Below are 24,479 nucleotides of genomic sequence, written 5' to 3' on the forward strand. Positions count from 1 at the left end.
TTAGGTTGCGAGTTCGAAACCCACTGACTGCCTGGTCGTGGGGTGAGCGTCGTCGACGTTCAGCTAAGGATCATGAGTGGTCTATGCAGCCCCCCGGTCTACTCAGCCGAATACTCGAGAAATCGGGTGTGAGGGTTAAATGAGGAGCTGCACATTGCAGCAAAGTCTCGGACGAAGAAAGTATGGTACACACTACCTTAACCGTCACTGGCCAAAAAGATCCTTCGGCTTCCTGTAATTGGCTGGTTGCACTTGTGTAACATTGTGGCTGTTGGAATACACCGAAGTAAAATAAGTGTCTAGATAAAAAAAAAATCATTTACAGCTGAGCATGAGCATATTAAGGGTTAAATTTGAATTATTTAACCTTTCGGTGCTGTATAGAAATAACATTAATTTATTATTATTACATTGGGTCTCAACAAGAGGTCTCTACTGCCTAGGCATCAAACCTTGGCAATCTAACCCTAGGGACCAGAGGAAAAAAGCGTAGAGACTGTGTGTATCTACAAAAGTGGTTGTTTTTACAAGAGACAGGGCTTGCAACGCACGGGAAAAAATGGGAGAAATAATCACAAAGTGTATATCATATGACTTAGCAAATAGAGATTCAAACAATCCTACACTACAATAAATGTATATTTCATAATCATAATTTGTTGTATAAACAAGAGACAGGGCTTGCAGAGCAAGAGATGGGACTCACTAGAACTGGCTACAGAGTGTATGATTCAGTAATTCAGCAAACACCTATTACTGGAATCTGACACACAAATTACCACAATCAATACAAGAATATACAAAATACTAAACACAATGTTTATACAAGAAACAGGGCTTGCAGACCAAGGGAAGAAATACAAGAGAAACAACTGCAACAGTTGTATATCACATAGTCCATTAATTATTATTACTACCTTTAGTCAAATCTGCTACTTTTTAGGAATACAGATACATGTGAAGTGTAAGAATTTTAAGGTTGGGTTAGGTTTACGCCTTAATCTTATTTCCTGTTTGAATTTATTTCTGTTCACAATTTAATATTTACACATTATCAATAATTGTCGCTAATGAGACTGTTGGTCGAGACTCTCAAATTGTACCTCAATACTTGTATATAATCTAAAGCGTCAACTCACTTTAGGTTAGGTACAGTTTCTTATCCATGTCAATGCTATCAAAACAACCATGAATTGATCTCTAAGAGATGGAAGTCTCTGTGACGGAGAAAGATGAGGATCCGCTCTTCCGTCGATCATCCCGGAAGAGACGAAAAATAAATTACAAAAGTAAGTTGTTTGTTACACAAAACAGTAGTGTCGTTGAATAAACTTCACATCAATTCTATTTGGTCATTTAGTGAATATTATTTGAATATCATCATAATTATAATTGAAATTTAATCATTTTTCAGGTGAAAAGCAACTGAGGGTGATAGTTAAAAAAGAGGAACAAACCGATGGAAAACCCAGAAAAAGGGGAAGGCCAAGGTTTTTATTATACTGAAAATAAGTTTCTGTCAAAGTGGTTTAGATATCAATTTCTTAATCGTTGGGGTAACCCTGGCCTAATTTACCTTAAGTAAACAAATAGTATATATAGTTATAAACAAATCCTTTTTCTCAGGAAGCAGCCTCTTCCTCTTCCTATTCCTCCTGAAGAATTGGACACTAAATCACTGAAATTTTTGGGTACACCTGTTTTGGGGACACCTGTTTTGGGGACACCCGTTTTGGGGACAACTGTTTTAGGAACAACTACTGTAAAAAAGAAGTGTAGAAAGTTTAAATTGGATGAAATTGACATCATAATCGAAGAATACATCAAACTGGGAAACGAAGATGGAATGAAAAGAATTATCAATTCCTTGCAATGTGCTCTACAGACAACACCCAAGAAAACATCTAATGCTTGTCAAAAAGGTGGTACAGACATAGTAAAAGAAGCACCAACTCCTGTAAAACAGAGAACAAGAAAATCTACCGAAACTCCTAGGAACCTTTCCAGTGCAGCAATTGTTTCAGAGAACTCACAGCCTCAAAACATAAACCCACGGTTACAATCTGCCTCATCTATTCCAGCAAACCTTCAAACTAAGTCGATATCAGTGCATGGAAACAGTGTTATAATGCAAGGTGTCATTGATACTGGAATGGCTCAAACTTCGTGTTTTCTCATTCCGATTGATATCGGAAACATTGGTCAACTTCCAAGTCAGTTGAAAATGTTTTTAGAACTTGAGTATAATTGTACAGTTATTAGAATATATATTCGCATATTGATATATCCACACTATATTTACATTACACGTTCAACGTGATATCATTATCAGTGCAGTGTGTACAACACCAACTACACCGATCAATTGCCAATCTGCGAAATATTTAATTATTATTATCACTTCGAGATGGCAGGGCCTACTCTCATGCTGTCTATAGGTGATGATTTATTCTGAAAAACTTGATATTCCGCACAAAGCATGAAATTGTGCTGTATATGAGTGGTGATTTCGCTCTGAGAATCAGAATCAGTAGCTCAATTGGTAGAGCAAGACACGCGAAATGTCGAGGTTCTGGGATCATTCCTCAGTTGTCCCTAGTTTTTAAGAATTAATCATCACCTATATACAGCATGAGAGTAGGCCCTGCCATCTCGAAGTGATATAATTGTTCAGTATAATGCACTTCTCGCATTGGAGTGTAGCACATTTACTGTTTGACAGTAAGATTCCATTCTTTTATTCTTTTTTATAACATGAATGGAATGATGTGCAAATAATTATATTAAATATGCTATTATCCAGGTGGGGTCCAGGTTATCCAGAGCACTCCAAATCAAATGATGGGAAACCAACATCAGGTCCTCAACACACAAACATCTCAAAATGTAGGAAACTCTAGTGTCCTCATCCCCATCAACCAGCAATCACATCAGAATCTATCCCAACAACAACAGCAGCAGCAACAACAACAACAACACCAACAACAGCACCAACAACAGCAACAGCCTCAGTTTCTGCCTCTCAACCTCCCTGTTCATAACACGACTAACAGCACCAACACAGCATTTGCAAATGGAGGACATGGTTTAACAACCAGTACCTCAAATAAAGCTGGTAGTTTCAACGGTAGTTGTGATAAAGCACCTCCGTTTAAAGGCATCATTAGATCTACAAGTTCAAACAGCAGTGTTACTGTAACCAATTCTATCCAAGGGAGACCACTCACAAGTGCTCCTCGTATCATAGAGGAGGATATTTCTGTCACCAACCAATCAACCGGTGATTACCATTAACAACGTTATAATCAATTAATACATTATATTAATTGAACATTTCTTATATAAGAAATATCATCAAAGTTAGTTTCAAATAACATGTATCGATAAATTGTTATCCATTTTTATGATTATATCCGAAATTTCGTTATATAAGCTTATCGTTAATTTCGCAGATTCTGTTGAAGTCTCGGTCGCTGACAAAGTACAAATAATTAACAGCAGTGCTAACAAGAAATCGCCAAATGGTAATGATGCTACAAGTGCCCAAGTGGACGCAGTGGTGGACGCACTCCAGTCAACTGATTCTCTTTCTCAGGTGACTACTACCTTACATTTACTTTCACTTTCACCTTAATGTTTATTTCTATTTCCACTTTCACTTTAATTTCAGTCAGACAAAATCTAACCTTATCTCAATATCCTAACATAATTTAAAATTGGTTCACAGTTTGTAGAAATACTTCTACTTTCGTTTTACTCCTACTTTCTTGTCAGATGTTAGACCAGCTGTCGCATGACGACATGGTTTCTATAATCAGTATCCTTACCAACAGTCCCACACCAGCTCCCTCCACTAATCCTGGTTCTGCTTCCACTTCTGATAATCTCTCTACTGACCTGGCTAAGGTGAGAAGCTTAATTTGTAACTTGTAATTTGTAATTTATAATTTGTAACTTGTAATTTGTAATTTGTACTAGGGCCGGGAGTATTCTACTCTTCGAGCCACTGAATGTGCGTTTTTAGAGCTTAGCCTCAACAAATTTTAGTTCTCTGTTACGTCGTAATTTTCGTTCGTCCTGATTTGCCTAAATTCGTGTCTATTAATTTGACCAAAACCCATAATCATGGGTAGAGTGTACCGCTCGCTTTTTCCATTCGATCACGGCTTACGAATTGTAATTGGTAATAAAGCTTATTGATTAGAAAAAGCGAGCGACCGATTTCATTCTCGGTATCAATTTGCATTTGCGGACGGTTATTCAAATTAATATCATTTCCTTTTGTTTGGAAAAGAGAGCGGTACACTCTACCCATGATTATGGGTTTTGGTCAAATATCATCTCTTTTTGATTATAATGTCAGGATAATTTACAAAGCCGAAATGTAAACTCATAACTTCATTAATATTTATATTAATAATTAGGAGGTAATTTCATCGATTTCGAAATTTTACCTGACTGAATATGGCACTTTTTACTCATTCAAGTTGGCATTAAATTCATATATAATTCCATTTAAATATCGCGGGAAAGCAGAATTTATTCGAAATCACGAATGAGCAAAATTCTCACCTTTCGCACGTGCAAACTTTGAGCGGACGTAGCGTGCGCATACAATATTGAATCACCGTAAATCTTTGCATAGCAGTATTTTATATATAATTTAATAAGCATGCAAAGTTTCAGAAGATTTCATATAGAACTTGGATCACAACGGGACTCCAAAGTTGATAAAAATGGTAAAAACAGCAATTTTCAGTAATTTTAGCAATTTTCTATCAATTTGGGCGTGTCCCCACGTGTGCAACTTTTCGATTTTCAACTTTAAAACTAGCCTATAACACAATTTAGACCTTTAGGAAGCACAATCGAGCTCCACAACCCAAGGGATGGCCCAACACCAGAGAATACTAATTCACAACTTTTGTATTTTTATAAAATTATTCTTCAAAAAAGCACTAACTTCAATAGCGAATATCTTTATGAAGGAGCAAGGTAGGAAAATTTTCCGGTAGATTTTCAGAATGCTTGAACAATTATCTAAGGTGAAAATATTCTCAGATTTTGAATAAAATTACTCCTTAATGGTTTAAAATCGATTTGAAAAGTTGTTATTTTGTTAAAAACCAAGTTTTAAAAACACTTAACTTGATGACGTCATCAAGTGATGATGATGACGTTAAATTACTTATTAATATAATGTAAACTGGAGTGTAAACGATTATCTTCAAGACCTGTGGTTCGAAATGACTGTATCTTTTATACTTTTGAATCTACGGACACTTAAATGTAGGCTATAATTGACTGCAAAAGCGTCTATATATAGTATATATATATACTTCACGACAATCTGTTGTAAAACAGGGGTTCCAGAAAACCCACTTCCCGATACTCCTGAAACATGAATTTTTTTTTACAGTCGATTTGGACAAGGTCTAGACGCCCTGCAAAGTTTCATATCTCTAACTCAATTTTAACATGGTTTTTAAGGCACCTGAATATGGCGATTTTGGGTTTTTTACCTAATTTCGTATAACATGCTGGCGCGTATTTTGCGCAAATTTCTTAAAAACCTCCACATAACTATTTCTTATTCCTGTCATCTTTAACATTGAATTAGAATGTTTTGAACTTAAAAATGCCTGCTGAACTACTTTCGATGAGTCTTAATGCCTGGAAAACAATAAAGGGGATATACTAGTATAGGGGGTAAATAGTATTGTGAATATAAGGGCGACGGTAATGCTTGCCAGCATTGTGATCAATCCGTCGAGACAAAATGCTATATATAATATAATTAGTATTGGACTATTAATTTATTTTATAGATAGTTATCGTACATTGTACAATACTTTTAACTCAAATTCCCCTTACTTAGCTGGCAAGTGATATCGACAAGATCTCAAAATTGGACCCTGATCAGCTATCTAACGGAGTGGTTAATCAGCTGGCAGCTGAGATATCCAAGGTACGGGATGTTGTGGTACGGAGGAATGGTATTCCTAGTATTTCGCTGATTAAATGCCCTTATTTAGCTACTTTTATTTAATAGACTGGCTCTGATAGACTTCTGACAAGTTGAACTTAAAGTGATTTTTGATGAACTTAGAATACTGGTTATATTATTAGTATGTGGCTTCCTCTTCTCTCTGTCTCGGGGCAGTATCATGTACTAAGTACTTAGGTGAGAATTAGTTATCTAATGAGTCATTAATTAATTGTTTAATTAATTAATTATTTAATAATTGCTTATCTGTCCAGTTGCTATCAAGTACTGCAGCTCCTGTTACCCCAGAAGAAGGACCAGACAAGCTACTCACTAAACTACTTGACACTGCAATACAGGAGGAAGACGAGGACTTTCAACATGTCCAGATTATGTGAGAATAGTTTGTAATTTGTTATTTGTTATTTCAACATGTCCAGATTATGTGAGAATAGTTTGTAATTTGTTATTTGTAATTTCAACATGTCCAGATTATGTGAGAATAGTTTGTAATTTGTTATTTGTAATTTCAACATGTCCAGATTATGTGAGAATAGTTTGTAATTTGTTATTTGTAATTTCAACATGTCCAGATTATGTGAGAATAGTTTGTAATTTGTTATTTGTAATTTCAACATGTCCAGATTATGTGAGAATAGTTTGTAATTTGTTATTTGTGATTTCAACATGTCCAGATTATGTGAGAATAGTTTGTAATTTGTTATTTGTGATTTCAACATGTCCAGATTATGTGAGAATAGTTTGTAATTTGTTATTTGTAATTTCAACATGTCCAGATTATGTGAGAATAGTTTGTAATTTGTTATTTGTAATTTCAACATGTCCAGATTATGTGAGAATAGTTTGTAATTTGTTATTTGTAATTTCAACATGTCCAGATTATGTGAGAATAGTTTGTAATTTGTTATTTGTAATTTATACATGTCCAGATTATGTGAGTATAGTTTGTAATTTGTTATTTGTAATTTCAACATGTCCAGATTATGTGAGTATAGTTTGTAATTTGTTATTTGTAATTTCAACATGTCCAGATTATGTGAGAATAGTTTGTAATTTGTTATTTGTAATTTCAACATGTCCAGATTATGTGAGAATAGTTTGTAATTTGTTATTTGTAATTTCAACATGTCCAGATTATGTGAGAATAGTTTGTAATTTGTTATTTGTAATTGCAACATGTCCAGATTATGTGAGAATAGTTTGTAATTTGTTATTTGTAATTGCAACATGTCCAGATTATGTGAGAATAGTTTGTAATTTGTTATTTGTAATTTCAACATGTCCAGATTATGTGAGAATAGTTTGTAATTTGTTATTTGTAATTTCAACATGTCCAGATTATGTGAGAATAGTTTGTAATTTGTTATTTGTAATTTCTACGTTGTACCTCGTGATTTGAGGTTATTCTTTTGTTATTACTGTTTTGTAAGTTATTATATTTTTTCATTTTTTACCTATTTTTATTGATAATTTATTAGTGGTTTCCTAATATTTCCTTGTGTTTAAACCCCTCCTCCCCCAGACAAGCTGACAGTTTGTAATCTCTAGTATAGTAGTAACAGTAAGAATATTTCCTTGTGTTTGAACCCCTCCTCCCCCAGACAAGCTGACAGTTTGTAATCTCTAGTATAGTAGTAACAGTAAGAATATTTCCTTGTGTTTGAACCCCTCCTCCCCCAGACAAGCTGGCAGTTTGTAATCTCTAGTATAGTAGTAACAGTAAGAATATTTCCTTGTGTTTGAACCCCTCCTCTCCCAGACAAGCTGACAGTTTGTAATCTCTAGTATAGTAGTAACAGTAAGAATATTTCCTTGTGTTTGAACCCCTCCTCCCCCAGACAAGCTGACAGTTTGTAATCTCTAGTATAGTAGTAACAGTAAGAATATTTCCTTGTGTTTGAACCCCTCCTCCCCCAGACAAGCTGGCAGTTTGTAATCTCTAGTATAGTAGTAACAGTAAGAATATTTCCTTGTGTTTGAACCCCTCCTCTCCCAGACAAGCTGACAGTTTGTAATCTCTAGTATAGTAGTAACAGTAAGAATATTTCCTTGTGTTTGAACCCCTCCTCTCCCAGACAAGCTGACAGTTTGTAATCTCTAGTATAGTAGTAACAGTAAGAATATTTCCTTGTGTTTGAACCCCTCCTCCCCCAGACAAGCTGGCAGTTTGTAATCTCTAGTATAGTAGTAACAGTAAGAATATTTCCTTGTGTTTGAACCCCTCCTCTCCCAGACAAGCTGACAGTTTGTAATCTCTAGTATAGTAGTAACAGTAAGAATATTTCCTTGTGTTTGAACCCCTCCTCCCCCAGACAAGCTGGCAGTTTGTAATCTCTAGTATAGTAGTAACAGTAAGAATATTTCCTTGTGTTTGAACCCCTCCTCCCCCAGACAAGCTCAACAACAAACAACAGAGGAGGTTAACACTAACGCTGGGTTAAAGTGTTACATGTGTGGTTTAGTGTGTCCTGATGAGCGGGCTTTCATTACTCACATGCGCTTCCACCTCTTCAACTACAGGTTAACACTAGCACCATTTTAACTACTGCAATTTGGAAACTCATCTATATATAAACCTCTGTATATTATAATAAAACCATGATTCTCTATACCGGGTCCCTTGATATACCTCTTCTTTCCCCCGAACGTTTAGTAAATTGGCTCTTTGTACCGGTTTTTGTTCTATACCGTGCACTTTTCGTTTCCCTTTAAAGGCCTGTTATATATTTAAGTCACTATTGTGACGGTACATTATAACTAGAGGTTTTACCGTACACACCCCTGCAGATTTCGTCGATTTCAGGTGCCGTCGGCACCATAAAAATTAAAAGCAAACATAAATTTTTTTCCCCTAAAATCGAACGCTTTCTGCGCAAAAAATTGACCTCAACAGAAAAAATTAAACATGGCTTCAAATCCAAATTTGAACCAGAGATTTTTCACTTCCTCTCGATAAACTTAATTTTCAACCCAAAATAAAGTCTCAAAGGGGTAAATTACTCAGGTCAGGATTGTAGGCAATGATTATGCCAAACCATACATTTTTGTAAATTCATTAAACTTTCAATTTAGCCTAAAACACCCTATTCCGCAAAATTTTTCCGGGGGGCTGCGCCCCCCTCGCCCCCGCCAATGTGGTCCGCCCCTTACCAGGACCCCGCTGGGGGCTGCGCCCCCAGACCCCTGCCACAGCTTGCAGCTTCGCTCGCCGACAGCCCCCCCCCCCCAAAGAAAAATCCTGGCTACGTGCCTGAGCAAAATATAGGTTAAGGGCTTTTCAGATGATTTGGCTCCTCAACAGATACTGACGTACATAACGGTCAATATGTAGTTTAGGTTTACCTTGGGATTATTTACACTATGTGTAGAGCGGCTTTCGGAGGGATGACCAAAATCTGGCTTTAATAATATGTAAAATACCCCATACTATAAGGCATAAGCTTTACCTAACTGACTAATCATATTGTTTACTGATTTTGTTATTAATTGCCTGAGAAATGAACAATAGATCAATCCAATCGCTCCAAATTTGGACTTCTGGTTGGGAGGCTACAACATGTTTCTTCAAGAAACCTATATAATATTTTTGCTAATAAAACGTTTAATTATTATAATTCAGTTGGCCAATAGACACTATTGGGATTTGGGAGTTGAGAAACTCTCGGAAAATGGGGTTTAGCTGTAAATCCAATATTAATAATATTAAGTATTATATTAAGTATTATTAGCGCTATTGGACACTGTTCAATAGTCTAAATCAAAACACCGAATCACCTGAAAAATAAATCTAATTTGTATTAACCAAGGTCCGATAATCCTAGTTAACGGGTTTGATTGTAATTAGTAAAATGCTCAGGTATTCGTGTTACGAGTGTGGGTTTGGGACCAGCTCAATGAATGAACTGTTACTACACAAAGCTGAACAACATGAGGGGGACCTCACTAAAATCAGTCCTGAGTTACTTAAAGGTTAGTTTCACTTTCACTTAAAGGTTAAATTCACTTTCACTTTCATTGATACTCAAACTTTAGTTATGCATGAATTTCAATCGGTCCTCAAGTTATTTGTATGTTTGTTGCTTGTGATATGCTTGGAAACAGTTTGGACAAGTTTTGTTGAAAGCACGGAAAAGTTTCACGAAGCCTCTATTTAAATGCGAAAATTGCTGTGATAAACTTGTCTGGCCCTCAGTTTCATTTAAAACATACCCAAAGTATTTGTGAATAATATTGACTACCTGTCAACAGCAGTGTTCCAATTCCTAGACATTAAAACGTCTACAATATCTAAAAAGTTTGGCTCTCCCCCCTATATCAACAATAGGAAAACCAAAAATATTTCAAATATTCCAGATATTCCACTATATGTTTCAACTATTTTAACTATTTCAACTATTTCAGAGCTGCCCAAATCAGAGCGAGCTGCAATGCCTGACCTTGAGGAGACGTTGATACAATGTCCGGAATGCAAGGAGAACATTCCTCTCAACTCACTTAGTGGTCACATGAACCAGAAACACAAGCCTCTACACAAAGCTGTGAGCTAATTACCTAATCAGTTAATTATTCGATCATCAAATAATAGATTAAATAGAATAAGTAAATAAAGTCAAATTTTATACAGAAATTTATTGGTGAATATTTAAGTCAGCTATATAAGAAACTATAGATGATGCTGTAAAAGAGGCAGCTAAATCAGATCATTATTAGAAGTACACACCTAATTAGCTGCTTAGTTAATTATTTGATCATCAAATTTGGTAATATCAATTACTGATTTGAGAAGCAAGCTCACGTCGATCAAATCACATACCATGACCATGGTCCCCTTGGAAGTGCAAAGGTGGCTAATATTATCGCTACACAAGCATTGAAAACTCTTACAACACCGATGTCAGACCACACATTGCTTCATGACTCCTTCATAACATTTTATATTATATACAGACCTGTTAGAGACCTGTTGAACTCTCTAGGGCTTCCCTGGCTCAACATCTAGAAATAGTATACACTGCGTGGTTGCTGTTCTGTCAATTAGTTAATTGGCTAATTGTCTAATTGATAAGTGAGCAGATTTGTTAAATTATATCAGGTACTTGTTTAGAGTGTCAACAGTAAGCTATCACTTATAGTTCACTTTTATTTCACTTTTATTTCACTTTTATTTCACTTTTATTTCACTTTTATTTCACTTTTATTTCACTTTTATTTCACTTTTATTTCACTTTTATTTCACTTTTATTTTACTTTTATTTCACTTTAGTTTCACTCTCCCACATTGCACAATGTCGATTGCCACCCCTCCGTAGGTTGCACAACTGAAAATGTGTTGCAAGCTTCTCCTCCGCAAGCTTCTCTTCTGCAGTGATTTCGTCATGCTTGTGAGGGTAGTAATTTAGCGACATCCCTCAACTAATGTTACATTTTAACTTATGACATCAAAATTTAACAAACTTTAGTAGCTTAGTAGTGGAAAATTTATTTTAATAAACCAGATACTTTATTTTTTTCACAAATTGGCCCCGTTCTGGAATTAGGGGTCAATCTCCTTCTTTGGTCATTTTCTGCTGATATCAGGTCATGCTTGCGTGAGTCACACCTTTACTTACTCAAAGTAGATATTTTGTGAAATTCTTCAATGACTGAGCTGGATTTGAATATCTTATGTTACACATTATTCAATAACTGTAACACAAAACTGTTATATAAAATGGTGGTCGTAAAAGTTTTTTTCACAAAATACATAAAATTGAAGGGGAAAAGTTACACACTTTATTTCCATAAAATTTTAATAATTATGTTGAAACAAGTAGAATATATTCATAGATTCATGTTGGCGCTTTTAACAACACTAGTCCCCCGTGTTTTCCTACATTATCTAATAAGTAGCAAACACTCACACACTCACACACACACACACACACACACACACACACACACACACACACACACACACACACACACACACACACCCACACACACACACACACACACACACACACACACACACACACACACACACACACACACACACACGTGTGGGAAATAGTGTGTTTACATTAGTGTTCAGCTAGACGGTGTGCAAATGTGAGAGTTTGTATTTACCTACTAGTGTATACTGTATATATTATCCACTGGTGACATGTGTGGGAGTAACCGTTGTTTAAATAGGGTAATATTGTAGCTTTTAGCTTTAGGTTGTTTTATCTGTTGTTATGAGTTTGTGATAGCATGTGTAGTGTGTTCTATTTAATAAGTGTATTAGAGGTAATGGTAAAATGTAGAGCTGCATTTACAGCTGTGGGCAGTATATTTTGTAGCTTTAGGGCATTTTAACAGGTAATTCCTTAATTCTGAGTGTTTGTCACAGAAGATGTGTGTGTGTATATTGTATATAATGTTGATTGAATACTATCAATTATTATCAATGTTATACAGGATACAATGTAATAAAATAAGGACTGAGATGACCAGAGAATGCCTTGTCACGTGACGATAACAATCAGCCCCCCTGGCCCCCCCCCCTCATCAGGGGACATCAATACACCCAGCTGATTAGAGGACTAATCGGGAAATAACATTGAGCCCCAAGATATAATGTATAGTGTATGATGTGTGTATAATATATAATAATGTTAGCCTGTTAACTGTTCACTGTACACTGTACAGTAACCCTGGGTGGGTGTAACCAGTGGCTCGTGTCGAGTGGGCACATTATCTGGGTGATTAGATAATTGTGTCATTAGCCGTGTAACTATAGTGAACCAGTGTAACAATGGTAACTAGTGTAACCCTGGTAACCAGTGTAACCCTCACTTTTATATTGTGTTTGACTCACTATCTAACTTTCCATTCTAGATAGTAGATAAGATCAAAATATCCAATAATATGCTTTTATATGCTAACCTAAAAGATTTATCAAACTTTAGGTCGTTTCCCAACCGGTATCCAAGTATATCTGCTCATAATACGTACTATTTTAATATACTATAATATACTTAATTATATTATTAAAATAACAGTTAGCTGCTTACAATATAATTGGGTGATTAGTGTGTGAGTGTTTGTGTGTATCTCTGCTACTTTTGTTTGTTTGTGTGTAACTCTGCTACTTTTAACTGCCATATTCTATTCTACAAACTTACAGAATCTTTTTTTTGTTTTATAGATCACGGTATATTATAGAGGTTCGACTGTAATATGTAAATTTATCGCGTCCTGTACAAATCTGATTTGCGTGTGAGTGGTCTTACACTCAAAGAAGATAACACACATGGGTGTAAGCTGATAACTCTTCTGCATCATTAAAAACGATAAGGCTGTTTTCTCGAATCAAATATGAAATTAAAAAGTCTGTGCAACCATTTAATTATAACTGTGATGATAAATAAATACACTTATAATGTATTATATAACTCTATTCATGAATAATGTTTTATGATTACTTGTTTCAGAGTCCAGGAAGGAAGCCGAAGTGTACAATCTGCACCGCTTTAGTAGAGAATAAACTAGAGCTGGCTGCTCATGTCAAACATCACGGCAAGGAGGACAACTGTTTCGCTGTACGTGACCACGTGACCACGTGACCACGTGACCACATGATCAGTGACCACGTGATATTTATCATCTTTAAAGAATATTTAGACTTTTGTAATGCGACCTTTATAATCAGGTGGTCTCTCAATGTCATTTGAAAGCGTTTTTGCTACCCAAATTCTAGTTTCCGACACTTCAAGTCACATAGATATTGTGGTGTAATGGCATGTTGTCAATCTTATTTGTTTTTCCTCACTTTCACCTTCACATATTCCTCCACCTTACACTAATTCTAACATCTCTGCACTTCAGTGCTATTTCTGCGCACAAACCTACACATCCATTTCCTCTCTCCAACTCCACACTACCAACTACCACGCTAGTTTGGCTGCAAGGCGTCATTACAAGTGCACTCAGTGCGCAAGGGAGTTCAGGTTAGTTTCTATTTCTCTTTAGAAATCTATTTCTGTTTTTAAAATTCATTAAATTTTATTTCAAAAATCTAGTTCCACCATTCAACTTTCAGTAATGAGTTTAACTTTACTTTCACTTTAACATTTTTATTTAAATCGTTTATTTAAATATGTTTATTCAAACTGTTTAAATTATTTCTCCAACGTAAATTACTTCTCCGTACAAATTTCACTTTCACTTTCACTAACACCCTCTTCCCACAGTGGCAGTTACCACCTGATACGGCACGTAAAAACAGTCCATGAACAGCGCCGAGATTACCAGTGTTCCAAGTGCGACAAGTCATTTGTAGAGCTGCACTGCCTGAGGAGGCACATCAGGAACATTCATAACCTCATCCGGGACCACACCTGTCCTGTGTGTAATAGAGGTGAGCACTTTCTCTTTTATTAAATCTCTTTCTCTTTTACTAAATCTCTTTCTCTATTACTAAATCTCTTTCTCTTTCTCTCACTATTTTTCTTGTTTTTTCTCTCTAAGGTATTTTCCGAATATCTATAAATTTGGTTGAATTGCAAGAGGTAAAACAATGTTAGAAGATACGAGATGTCATATGTTCAATAAATACTTTCAATTTCCCTTTCACTTCCCCACATATTCTATTGGTATAAATTTCAGGGTTCACGTACCGTCAGGACATGTTTCGTCACATCATGTCAGTTCACCAGAAGATTCGGGACATCAAGTGTCCACTTTGCAGCGAAAAGTTCTATCACAGGTACATTTATTTTAATTTCAAGATTCAAGCTATGTTTTAAAAAAAGATCACAAAAATCGTTTTAATTACTTTACTGGTATTACAAACAATTATTCATTAACATAATTAACATAATTAATTATCTAACCACGTGACATCCCAGGTACTTTATCGGCCACGCTTACCGCCAACACGACCTAAAGGTAAAGTACAGAGACGGTATCTGCTACATATACGATGATGCGGGCAACGTTATCCACAAAATCACATGATTTTAAATCTGATAATCAACAAATGTCACGTGATATCACGGGGTCATTGTCCCTACAGTTATCACGTGACCACATCCTTCTAAAAACATTCGTCTTACTTATATGTTGGAAATCGGACGTTAGAATAACAGTTCAAGTTAATGTTTTAACAGTTCAAGTTAATGTTTTAACTTTTAACACATTAACAGTTCAAGTTAATGTTTTGATTGCTCAATTAGCCCGCCGTCTCTTTTTGGGGAGTGATCGGGAAAGAGAAACTTAAAAGAGAAACTTAGATTAAACTTAAATTAGACTTAAGTGAAAGCCGTGTTATGTCAAGATGGATGACAAAATGCACGAATGACCCCATCCTTAGGATAATTCAACGAAAGTGTTTTTTAAATTGAACAAATAAAGTCACAAATTTTTTAAAGGATCCGTACAGTAGAATTGTGAACTGAATTAGTCTCATACGTAAGTATACAATGAACTTCAAAGTTTCGTAATTAAAGTCGTTCTTAGAATCAAATTTTAAGATTTGGTTCAACGCTACATTAGTTGAAAACTGTGTGTTTTTCAAGTTAAAAATGTGGCGTTATCAATTGTTTTTTCGCTGCGCTTTTATCCTAATTTAACATAAGAATACAAATTTTCGGTTTCGTATAGTATATTATAGATTTAGTTAAAAATTGATTTAAATGATTTTAGCGTATTTTAGATTTGAATTTGAGTCGAAAATTTATGTAAATTCTGCTATCAAAAAACAATGAAACCAATGTATTGATTATTAATGTTAATGTTGATCAATCCAATTCAATTAATTAACGAACAATTTGTCCAACAAATGTGAAAAAGATTTTTCTAGATGAAATTATTAATATCGATTTTGATTCTGAGGATAAGATCTATTGCACATATTATAAAGATGGTGATTTGAACGTTTTTCTTTGGAGCACATGTATGAAATGTAGCAAAAATACAGTTGGTCCTGCATGTAGATTTGCAACATTATCGAGGTAGACATTATCGATACGGCGGCCGATTTAGGCGGGATTAATTAAATTTGATACGCTCGTAATTAAATCGGCAATATCGCATTAACGATAGGGCAATGTTAAACGTGCAAATTTAATCCCCCTGATCCCGTAAAAGATTAGTTTATTCTTTAATGAGTGATATTATAGAGGAGACTTTGTTAATATTATTTTATGTAAGCTGGAGCTATGCTGTAGAGGTTAATTTTATACAATTCACGAGTTTCTCTTCTCATTTTTACTCCTAATTTTCAGAGAGGTGAGTAAATACCTTACCCACCTGACGACTCTTAATTAATGTGTAACACTAATAATATAACTTTATTCTAAAGAAGAGGTAGACTGAATACAAGGTGGGCCAAAATTGAATTACCATAAAATACCGTTTCCACAGCACTCGCTCCCAGTTACTTGACCCAAACCACGTAGCTCCACGTAGCCCTAATTGTGGCCCACCCCACTGGCTTCGTATTACAACACACACCACATGTCCCGTCACGTGGTGGGAGAAATGACCGGTTTATTAGCCCCCCCCCCGCCAGTCCCTGACAAAGGCACCATTTGGGCACTGCACATTTTGCAATCTCACATTATTTCTTATCGCAAATTACACATGACAATGCAGAACATATACGGCAAACATTCCAGCACCCACGTGCCTCTGATTCCATTTCCCAAGAAAACCCCTCTCCCGCCTTATGTTGGATACCACGACCGAACCTCTCACAACATCTCGGCATTATTCTCGGCTTTAGTGGTGAAATATTAGACCTTAGTTCAGGGTTCTTAGTTATCAGCCAGTCGGAAGACATTCCGACGTGTTCTAAATCTGATCACGTGAGGAACACGTGGTTTGTCACGTGACGTGGAAATGTTAATCACCTCCGTCATGTAATGTATTTTAACGTTTTGTAATGCAACGTAAAATTAAAATTACAAAATTCTTCAGTGCGAAGTTATCAGGTGATCAACTACCATTATCCTTTACAAGTTTACAGTACTTAAAACTATCAGTACTGTGGAACAGGGTTACATTGTCACGTGGGTCAGGGTTATATAATATATTGTCAGACACTTGGCTGCTGACCATGCCGGGGTCATTAACTTGACTAGTGGACTTCGTCTAACATTATAGACTTGGCAGGAACATGATGAATTTTTTGACAGGAATTTCACTAGTTGATTTATCATAATACAGACAAGTTTGTTTTGGCACGTGACTATTATACTGGGAGTCCATTGGTCGTCATGGTGACACGTGACTGCTATACTGAGAGTCCATTAGTCGTCATGGTGACACGTGGCTGCTATACTGGGATTTCATCGGTCGTCATGGTAATCGGTTAATGTGACTTGTCAAAACTAACTGTTTACATTACCTCAATATAACGTATTGCTTAAAAATGGACGGGAAATTAGTTGTAATAGTCTAAAATCAGCACAGTTTCTGTCGTGATCACCTCTTCAGACATCTCCACAGATTGTGATTATCTCCACAGATTGTGATTATCTCCACAAACAGTATACCACATTGTACAGTACGAAGAGCGTCAATACATCTTACTCTTGAAAATACTCTAGCTCTGTGTGGTGAATAATATAACACTTTTCTCTGGCTAAGTGCAATTACTTGTTACCTGTGGAGGAACTTACCTCCGTTACATCACTCAGACCAAGATATCGAGTATCTCCTTATCAAGATATCGAGTATCTCCTCCGAGTATCTCTAATCTCCTATCTCCGCCGGGTATTTTATCAGTGTTTTTCTTCCAAAACGCTGAATAACAAAGGTGGAAAACTATTGAGAATTCCCCATTATGCATGCTCTGAAAAGTAAGTAACATGTCGGATATTATGTAGTAAGTAGTTCATGAGATGATCTAATTTAAACCTGTCATGCAAACACTCTCCAATTATTTGTTTAATTTAATTAGGTCTGGTTGTAATATGCATCTTCACAATTGATTATTAATTAGACGGACACCTTCACAATTGATCACTAATTCGGTAATTCTTCTTAAAAGGCGTCTCGAATTAGCAAGCGTTTTACCAGCCCTAAAATGCACATCCCATAAAATTAACCACTTCAATGATTATCCAAATGAAATCCCCCTCCCTCTCCCAACAGCACTACTCACCATACTAGCTACATTATACCGTAAACTGAAGCACGCTGCAGCTCAGTTTATCCCTGCCCAACAGTTGTAATACTGGACACTAACTGCCCTCATCAGAGCTGAACAGCCCCCTCTCAATTTCCGTCTTTCGACACCCAACATATCCTACACACACGCACAGTGCACACACAAATACACACACACACACACACACACACACACACACACACACACACACACACACAAACACACCATTTCTGCTGCGTTACGTGTACTCCGCGTGTACCGAGTAATATAACCCGTGTTTAACGGCGATATTTCAGCGCTTTATAACGCTTTATTTCTCCCCTCCCCTGCCTCCCCCTCCCCTGCCTCCCCCTCCCTTCCCCTGCCTCCCCGTTATTTGAACGTTAACTCTCCCGGCGGGTTAGCTCCACACAATCCAGTATGTGGGCAAACTGGATCACCAGAGGCACAATTATTCCTTATAGGGCCATCGTAATAATTACTGCAGCACACACAGAGGGCCGGCTCTGACCACTGGGAGGGAAGATGGGCGCCCACGTGACCTCACGAGGCTGTCAGGAGAGGCTCACGTGGGGTGGCACGTGGGGTGCCAGGGCGACGCACGTGCCTGCTAAAATGAAGGGAGCACGTGGGGGTCACGTGTCTGTTATTTAGAGGCAACTCTTTATGCAGGCCGGAGTAAAGTAGGTGGAGATATATATATAAATATATATATTCTATATATGTGGGTTATATATTATATGCGCCCTGGGGTTGTAGCAAGGGGTCCTTATCAGGGGATAACTGGATCATTTCATTAGGGGAGAAGAGCCTAGGGCTATTAGGAAGAGTAGTATTTATTAATACACACCACACACACACGTTCCCCCGCTAGCTAGCTAAGGTATCTTATTATATATTGTGGGAGGGGTGAAGGAAAATATATAAATTTAATTTGCGTTTTTTTTTCGGGTGCAGGGGCTGAGGAGATAAGATATTTTGGTGGTGTTTTCTTCGGGGGAATTTATGCTTGCAAATGTGATTTAAACAAGCAAAGAGAGAAGGCGGTGAGTTTTGTGAGGGAAGAGATAGCAGAATCATAATGTATTGTCTGGTATATAAGTTATACTACCGTGTGGCCGGCCTGGGATATTTTAGATAGGTCACGTGACATTGGACACGTGATTTGATGTTTCAGATAAGATTTTGCTGGGATGTTATATTTTGTAAGTGTTAGGTATTTTGTATGTGATAGGTTTTAGATAAGATGTTGGTTACTAAGTTAATGAAACCCAAACACTGGTGGGTATTACTTGAAAAACAGGACCAGATTATACGGCCACTAAAATAAAAAAAATGGCCAGAAAACCAGAGTTATTTAAAAATTCGGAGGAAATCTTGAAAACCTCTATTTATACAGTGTACCTGAAAAGTGTGTAAAATGTAAAATTATTTAATTGTTCCTGAATTTGCTTGGCTTCTTTCTCCCCCGAGGAAACAGGACTCCGACTAGTTTCTCAGAACACATTAAACAGGTGATGCCCTTATAAGGAAGTAACTCAGAACACATTAAACAGGTGATGCCCTTATAAGGAAGTAACTCTGAACACATTAACCTGTAACTCGTGATTTGTTAAAGGCCCTCCTGCATGAATACCAGTGTAATTTGAGATACATTTATACACATAATCCACATTCGATGCATTTATCTCTGAAATTTTGCATTCAGAGACTTGTCGAAGTTTTTTTGACATATGTTCGGTATTTTGGGGTTGGAGCATAGATAATGTCGAACCGGTGCTTTTTTTACTACGTTGGTATTTTAATACTGACTGATCGGTAGCCGCGTCGGAAATTTGAGAATTTCTACAGGCAGAAAATGCCCATAATTATTTGATTTTTGGCGTTTATGATTTATCGAAAATCAGCCCTAATGTAATCCCACGAGAAAATTAAAATACATCATGTACTTTAATTTTTGATAGAAATCTGAAAAATTTTCGGAAAAAAATATTAATTTAGAAGTAAATCTAATTTATTTATTCACCAGTCACTAGTCAGTGTCGAGTGAAAATCTAGAACACAAATAAACGTGACTTTCATTCAATTGAATATGTAGCGTATTTTAAATTATATGTTGTTCAGAAAATATTATTAAATCAAACATGTTTGGGCTTTGGCATTAGTTAGAATAAACAAAAGATGGTCCACATATTTCGTCGGATTTTTTCAAAATGTTATATTTTTTTCAAAATGTTAATGATTTATAGCTGGAACAAAAGGGCAGAAACACAATTGAATAGCTAGATCGGACGACCCCAACTCACAATAATCTGTAGTAAGGGACATATAATTTACATTTTATATTATTCCAATTTAAATTATAAGGGGTCGTTCTCATATTACGCTATCACTTTTTGGCCAACTTGTAACCCCCCCGCCCCTCTCTGTAATCAGTTTTACACACGCTATTGTGTTAAAATTACACATTTAACCATTTAGCAACCGCCTCCATCACCCTCAGTGATTACGTAAGATACGAACGACCCCTCAGAGATATAGTGATAATTTAGAAGAGCCGTTTACCAATCAATATTGTCGTTTACCTAACATTTGTCTCAAAATTGGGTGGCAGATTGGTGACGTCATAAAATCATACTGAGATTTTTCTGATTCTAAGCGGTTATAATGTGTCGTTTTCAATTATGTGTTTAGTTCTTAAAGATTACACATTACGGATTTCAAATCATACACCAATTTACGGATTACAAATCATACATCACATTTCACCCTCGGGATTAAGATTTAAAATCCTCTGGTATTTCTTCACCAATAACTGAATTGATCATTAAATATCATATTTAAATACAAATTCAGTGGTTTCCTCTGGAAATTCTTTTAAAAACAGTTGACACATTTAACTTCTCTGATAATTTAAACATTCGCTCAATCAATAAGTGTAAGACTGATAAATCCACATCATCATTACAACTACACTTCTTATTCATAGAAGATCTCCACAATAACACAGCCATTATTCAGACGAATAACCCTCATCTAATTAGTATATAATTACCGTTTAATTACTGACACGTGGTTAGCAAACGCCCTCTAATTAGGGTTCTTGTAACACAGTATTTGGACACGTGACACAGTATTGACTAGCTATTATATGATGATACGTGATTGATACTTTAACAGAATGGTTTAATACAAATTACGACGTGTATTGTCACGTGATTATAATGGTCTGGAACTTTCAACTTATGGTATTTATTTCAACGATAGCCGTTTCTTAATTGAGTCTGGTTTTTTGGCTTCCAAAGACGACAATCGTGTAAAATATCAAGGCCAGAAGAAAATAATGGATCTTTAATTCAGATCGATTTGTCTTGCTGTACCCCTTTACACGCAGTAAAAACCATGGTAGATGGATTTCATTTTCAAATAGATGTTGCGGAACTAAAATACACTAGTTAAGTAAGTAATTACCGGTAAAATACGTAGTCTGCTGTAATTATAAAGCATTATTATATAGTCACGCTCTCTAAATCACTCCGTCCTCTGATTTAAAGGATTTCTGCGATATACCGAAAAAAGGTGTCCATTTTATTTATGTTTTATTGTATTTTGTAATCATTCGCTGACCTCATCCGGTTTAGCAGATTTCAAGAATTGTTTGATATCCCTGGAAAATGAGATATATAAATGGTAAATATACATGAAAGGCCGGAGGCCCCGTTTCGAACCGCTCAGTTAAACTTTGTCATTAGTTGTAATAGTGTCCCGCCATAGCAGTGAGTTGGGAGTCCCCGCTGATCACCAGGCCCATAAACTGGAAAACACTTAATGTTGATTAAAATGACGATAATGACCAAACCAAATCACTGGAAAATTTAAATAAAGAAATTCGAGAGACCCCAAACCTATTCTTCCTCTTTGTAATAATATTGGATGAGATGTCAGGGACTCCGATGTACTGAGCAGTTCAACTTCCTCTTATTCCCCTCAGCGTATGAGTGTCCTGTGCAGTAAGTCCAACCGGAATCGAGTTCTGAAATGATTCTTCTCATTGAAATGAGGCGATTTTGTTATTTTTACTTCCACGTAGATTCATATTTATAACCAACTTAATGGAACGCGCTTCCTTATGTTTTGTAATAATACGACGCGCAATTTTGGCGCGCCACGTGTTTCCAGGAGTGTACGTAATTTAATGTCAGTCAAAACACGTACCTGTAGAATGTATTGTTGCATTGGTAAACAAACGAGCATGCTGCGAGTGTCGAGTGGTCACGTGGTATACGGCTTCGCATGCACCCCATCTGTTTCTCAGATGAGATGATGGATCAGGCAACGTGGGACAAGTTTACGTATGGTTATTTACGGGAGGAGCCAGGAGGCGTCATTAAATGATACCAAGATTTCTCATTCGAGGAAACTAGCTTCAATACGTACAGCATTCGGAGTGATTCGGTTGTTGTAAAAAACACAAAAAATTGGTAATTTACAGAACTTGCAGGGTTGCTTGCAAATTGATGAAGTTCGTGTCTGGTGGGGCACAGTTCCCGGTCCTAAACAGAGGGTGGTTGTTGTTTTGCGTCTAAAATTGGGCATCCGGACTTAAACCGTATTTAGATGGATTATGACTTGAAGCTGCTGTTTATGGTCCATCAGACAACATCCTATTTTTCATGACTCTTGTATCAAAACATAAAACCTCTTGAAAACCCGTACTACCACGTCCGCAGCTGAATTCTTGATGTTTGTCGACTGTTATAGACACAAGACTGTAGTCTTGTCCTTACATGATGAAATTAGATATGCTAAATATGTTAGGTTATTGAACAAAATATGCCAAATTTCTTAAATATGCTGCTTAATATCCTCAAAATGATCCAGCATGAATAATTCTGAATAATTGATGTGAAGTTCAACTTGTTGATATATCTGAATATACTGACTGTGATGCAAGGTGTTTATACTAGTAGATAAGATACATATAGCGCATATTACGTTAGGCAGCAATGAGTAGTTATTCATACAGCTGCTCTCTGCAATCCTCCGCAAAGTGCTGAAAACTCTCACACTCTTACTTACAAACCCAACATGCCATTCTCAGCAACTCAACAAACCTTGAACTCTCCCCAGTATTCTGTGGTCTCCCCAGTATTCTGTGGTCTTTCCCCAGTATTCTGTGGTCTCTCCCCAGTATTCTGTGGTCTCTCCCCAGTATTCTGTGGTCTCTCCCCAGTATTCTGTGGTCTCTCCCCAGTATTCTGTGGTCTCTCCCCTGTATTCTGTGGTCTCTCCCCAGTATTCTGTGGTCTCTCCCCAGTATTCTGTGGTCTCTCCCCAGTATTCTGTGGTCTCTCCCCAGTATTCTGTGGTCTCTCCCCAGTATTCTGTGGTCTCTCCCCAGTATTCTGTGGTCTCTCCCCAGTATTCTTTGGTCTCTCCCCAGTATTCTGTGGTCTCTCCCCAGTATTCTGTGGTCTCTCCCCAGTATTCTGTGGTCTCTCCCCAGTATTCTGTGGTCTCTCCCCAGTATTCTGTGGTCTCGTACTGGAATGCGAGTAACTCCCGGCCGGGCAGAACCGATGACAGTCCTGTAACATGACACCCTAGATACGGTGTCAGCCCGGATCTAGTTTCACCACCACTAGTTTATTATGTTTCACCCGTTCTACTTCTTGACGCTCATCAGACAGTGGGTATAGTTCAATAGTTGTGTACTCTCACTTAGAAAATGTACTCGTAGGGCAGATTCACTGCTCTATTTTCAGTTCATACATAACAACTGAACTGGTTCATGTTTCATTAGTTTGTAACTGGTACTGTTTAGAGTGGTGAGTGTGTGTGTACTCTGAAGTCTCCGTCCCGGGTCCCCTTATATATTCAGTTCCTACTGGATTAATAACACGGTTATGTGCTATAGCCTCTGTTCGGCATATTTTACTTAGCTGCTTTTCTTTGAGTTTTAACTTTTTAATTAAATATCCACTTCTGTTCGCTGCTGATCGGTCGAACATATGGAAAATGTGCCGTTTTGTTTTGCTGAAATGTCTACTACCTATCGTGATTGCTTTGTTAATAAGTCGTGAACGTTACAACAATCGAAACTTCATCTAACGATTATAAGTCAACATGATGAATTTCTAATTTTCTAGCAAGACATCCGCCGTTCCTGCATATGCTGCAATTCAATTTTCGCTATAAAATATTGTTGCTTCATAATCCGTATATTGCTTTTTCGTGTTCCGTTTGTGGCCGTTGTAAACATGTTGCAACTTGCAAGCCACTCCTATTGCAGAACTTTCTACAGTCTTCACAGCTCATTTTTCAGACAAAATTTAA

General features: G+C 36.7%; 1 protein-coding gene across 1 annotated transcript; it reads left to right on the forward strand.

Annotated features, from left to right (window-relative positions):
* The first annotated feature begins 1,137 nt into the window (after positions 1 to 1,137).
* On the forward strand, positions 1,138 to 16,214 carry LOC134821713 (zinc finger and BTB domain-containing protein 11-like). Its single transcript, XM_063832446.1, has 17 exons — positions 1,138 to 1,289; positions 1,415 to 1,490; positions 1,627 to 2,213; positions 2,804 to 3,280; positions 3,453 to 3,595; positions 3,775 to 3,906; positions 5,879 to 5,968; positions 6,262 to 6,367; positions 6,572 to 6,584; positions 8,399 to 8,527; positions 9,864 to 9,976; positions 10,409 to 10,545; positions 13,462 to 13,569; positions 13,856 to 13,977; positions 14,221 to 14,387; positions 14,636 to 14,735; positions 14,878 to 16,214. The coding sequence occupies exons 1-17, from the start codon at positions 1,208 to 1,210 to the stop codon at positions 14,984 to 14,986; spliced, it is 2,691 nt and encodes an 896-aa protein (XP_063688516.1). The 5' UTR covers positions 1,138 to 1,207; the 3' UTR covers positions 14,987 to 16,214.
* Positions 16,215 to 24,479: the final 8,265 nt, after the last annotated feature.

Source organism: Bolinopsis microptera, chromosome 10, assembly GCF_026151205.1.
Source record: "Bolinopsis microptera isolate Bmic1 chromosome 10, MBARI_Bmic_1.0, whole genome shotgun sequence".
Classification (NCBI taxonomy): domain Eukaryota; kingdom Metazoa; phylum Ctenophora; class Tentaculata; order Lobata; family Bolinopsidae; genus Bolinopsis; species Bolinopsis microptera.

Coding starts and splice junctions, on each gene's coding strand:
- LOC134821713 (XM_063832446.1), top strand. CDS start 1,208: ATGGAAGTCTCTGTGACGGAGAAAGATGAGGATCCGCTCTTCCGTCGA. Junction 3,907..5,878: donor TCTCTACTGACCTGGCTAAG/GTGAGAAGCTTA, acceptor CCCCTTACTTAG/CTGGCAAGTGATATCGACAA. Junction 9,977..10,408: donor CAGTCCTGAGTTACTTAAAG/GTTAGTTTCACT, acceptor CAACTATTTCAG/AGCTGCCCAAATCAGAGCGA.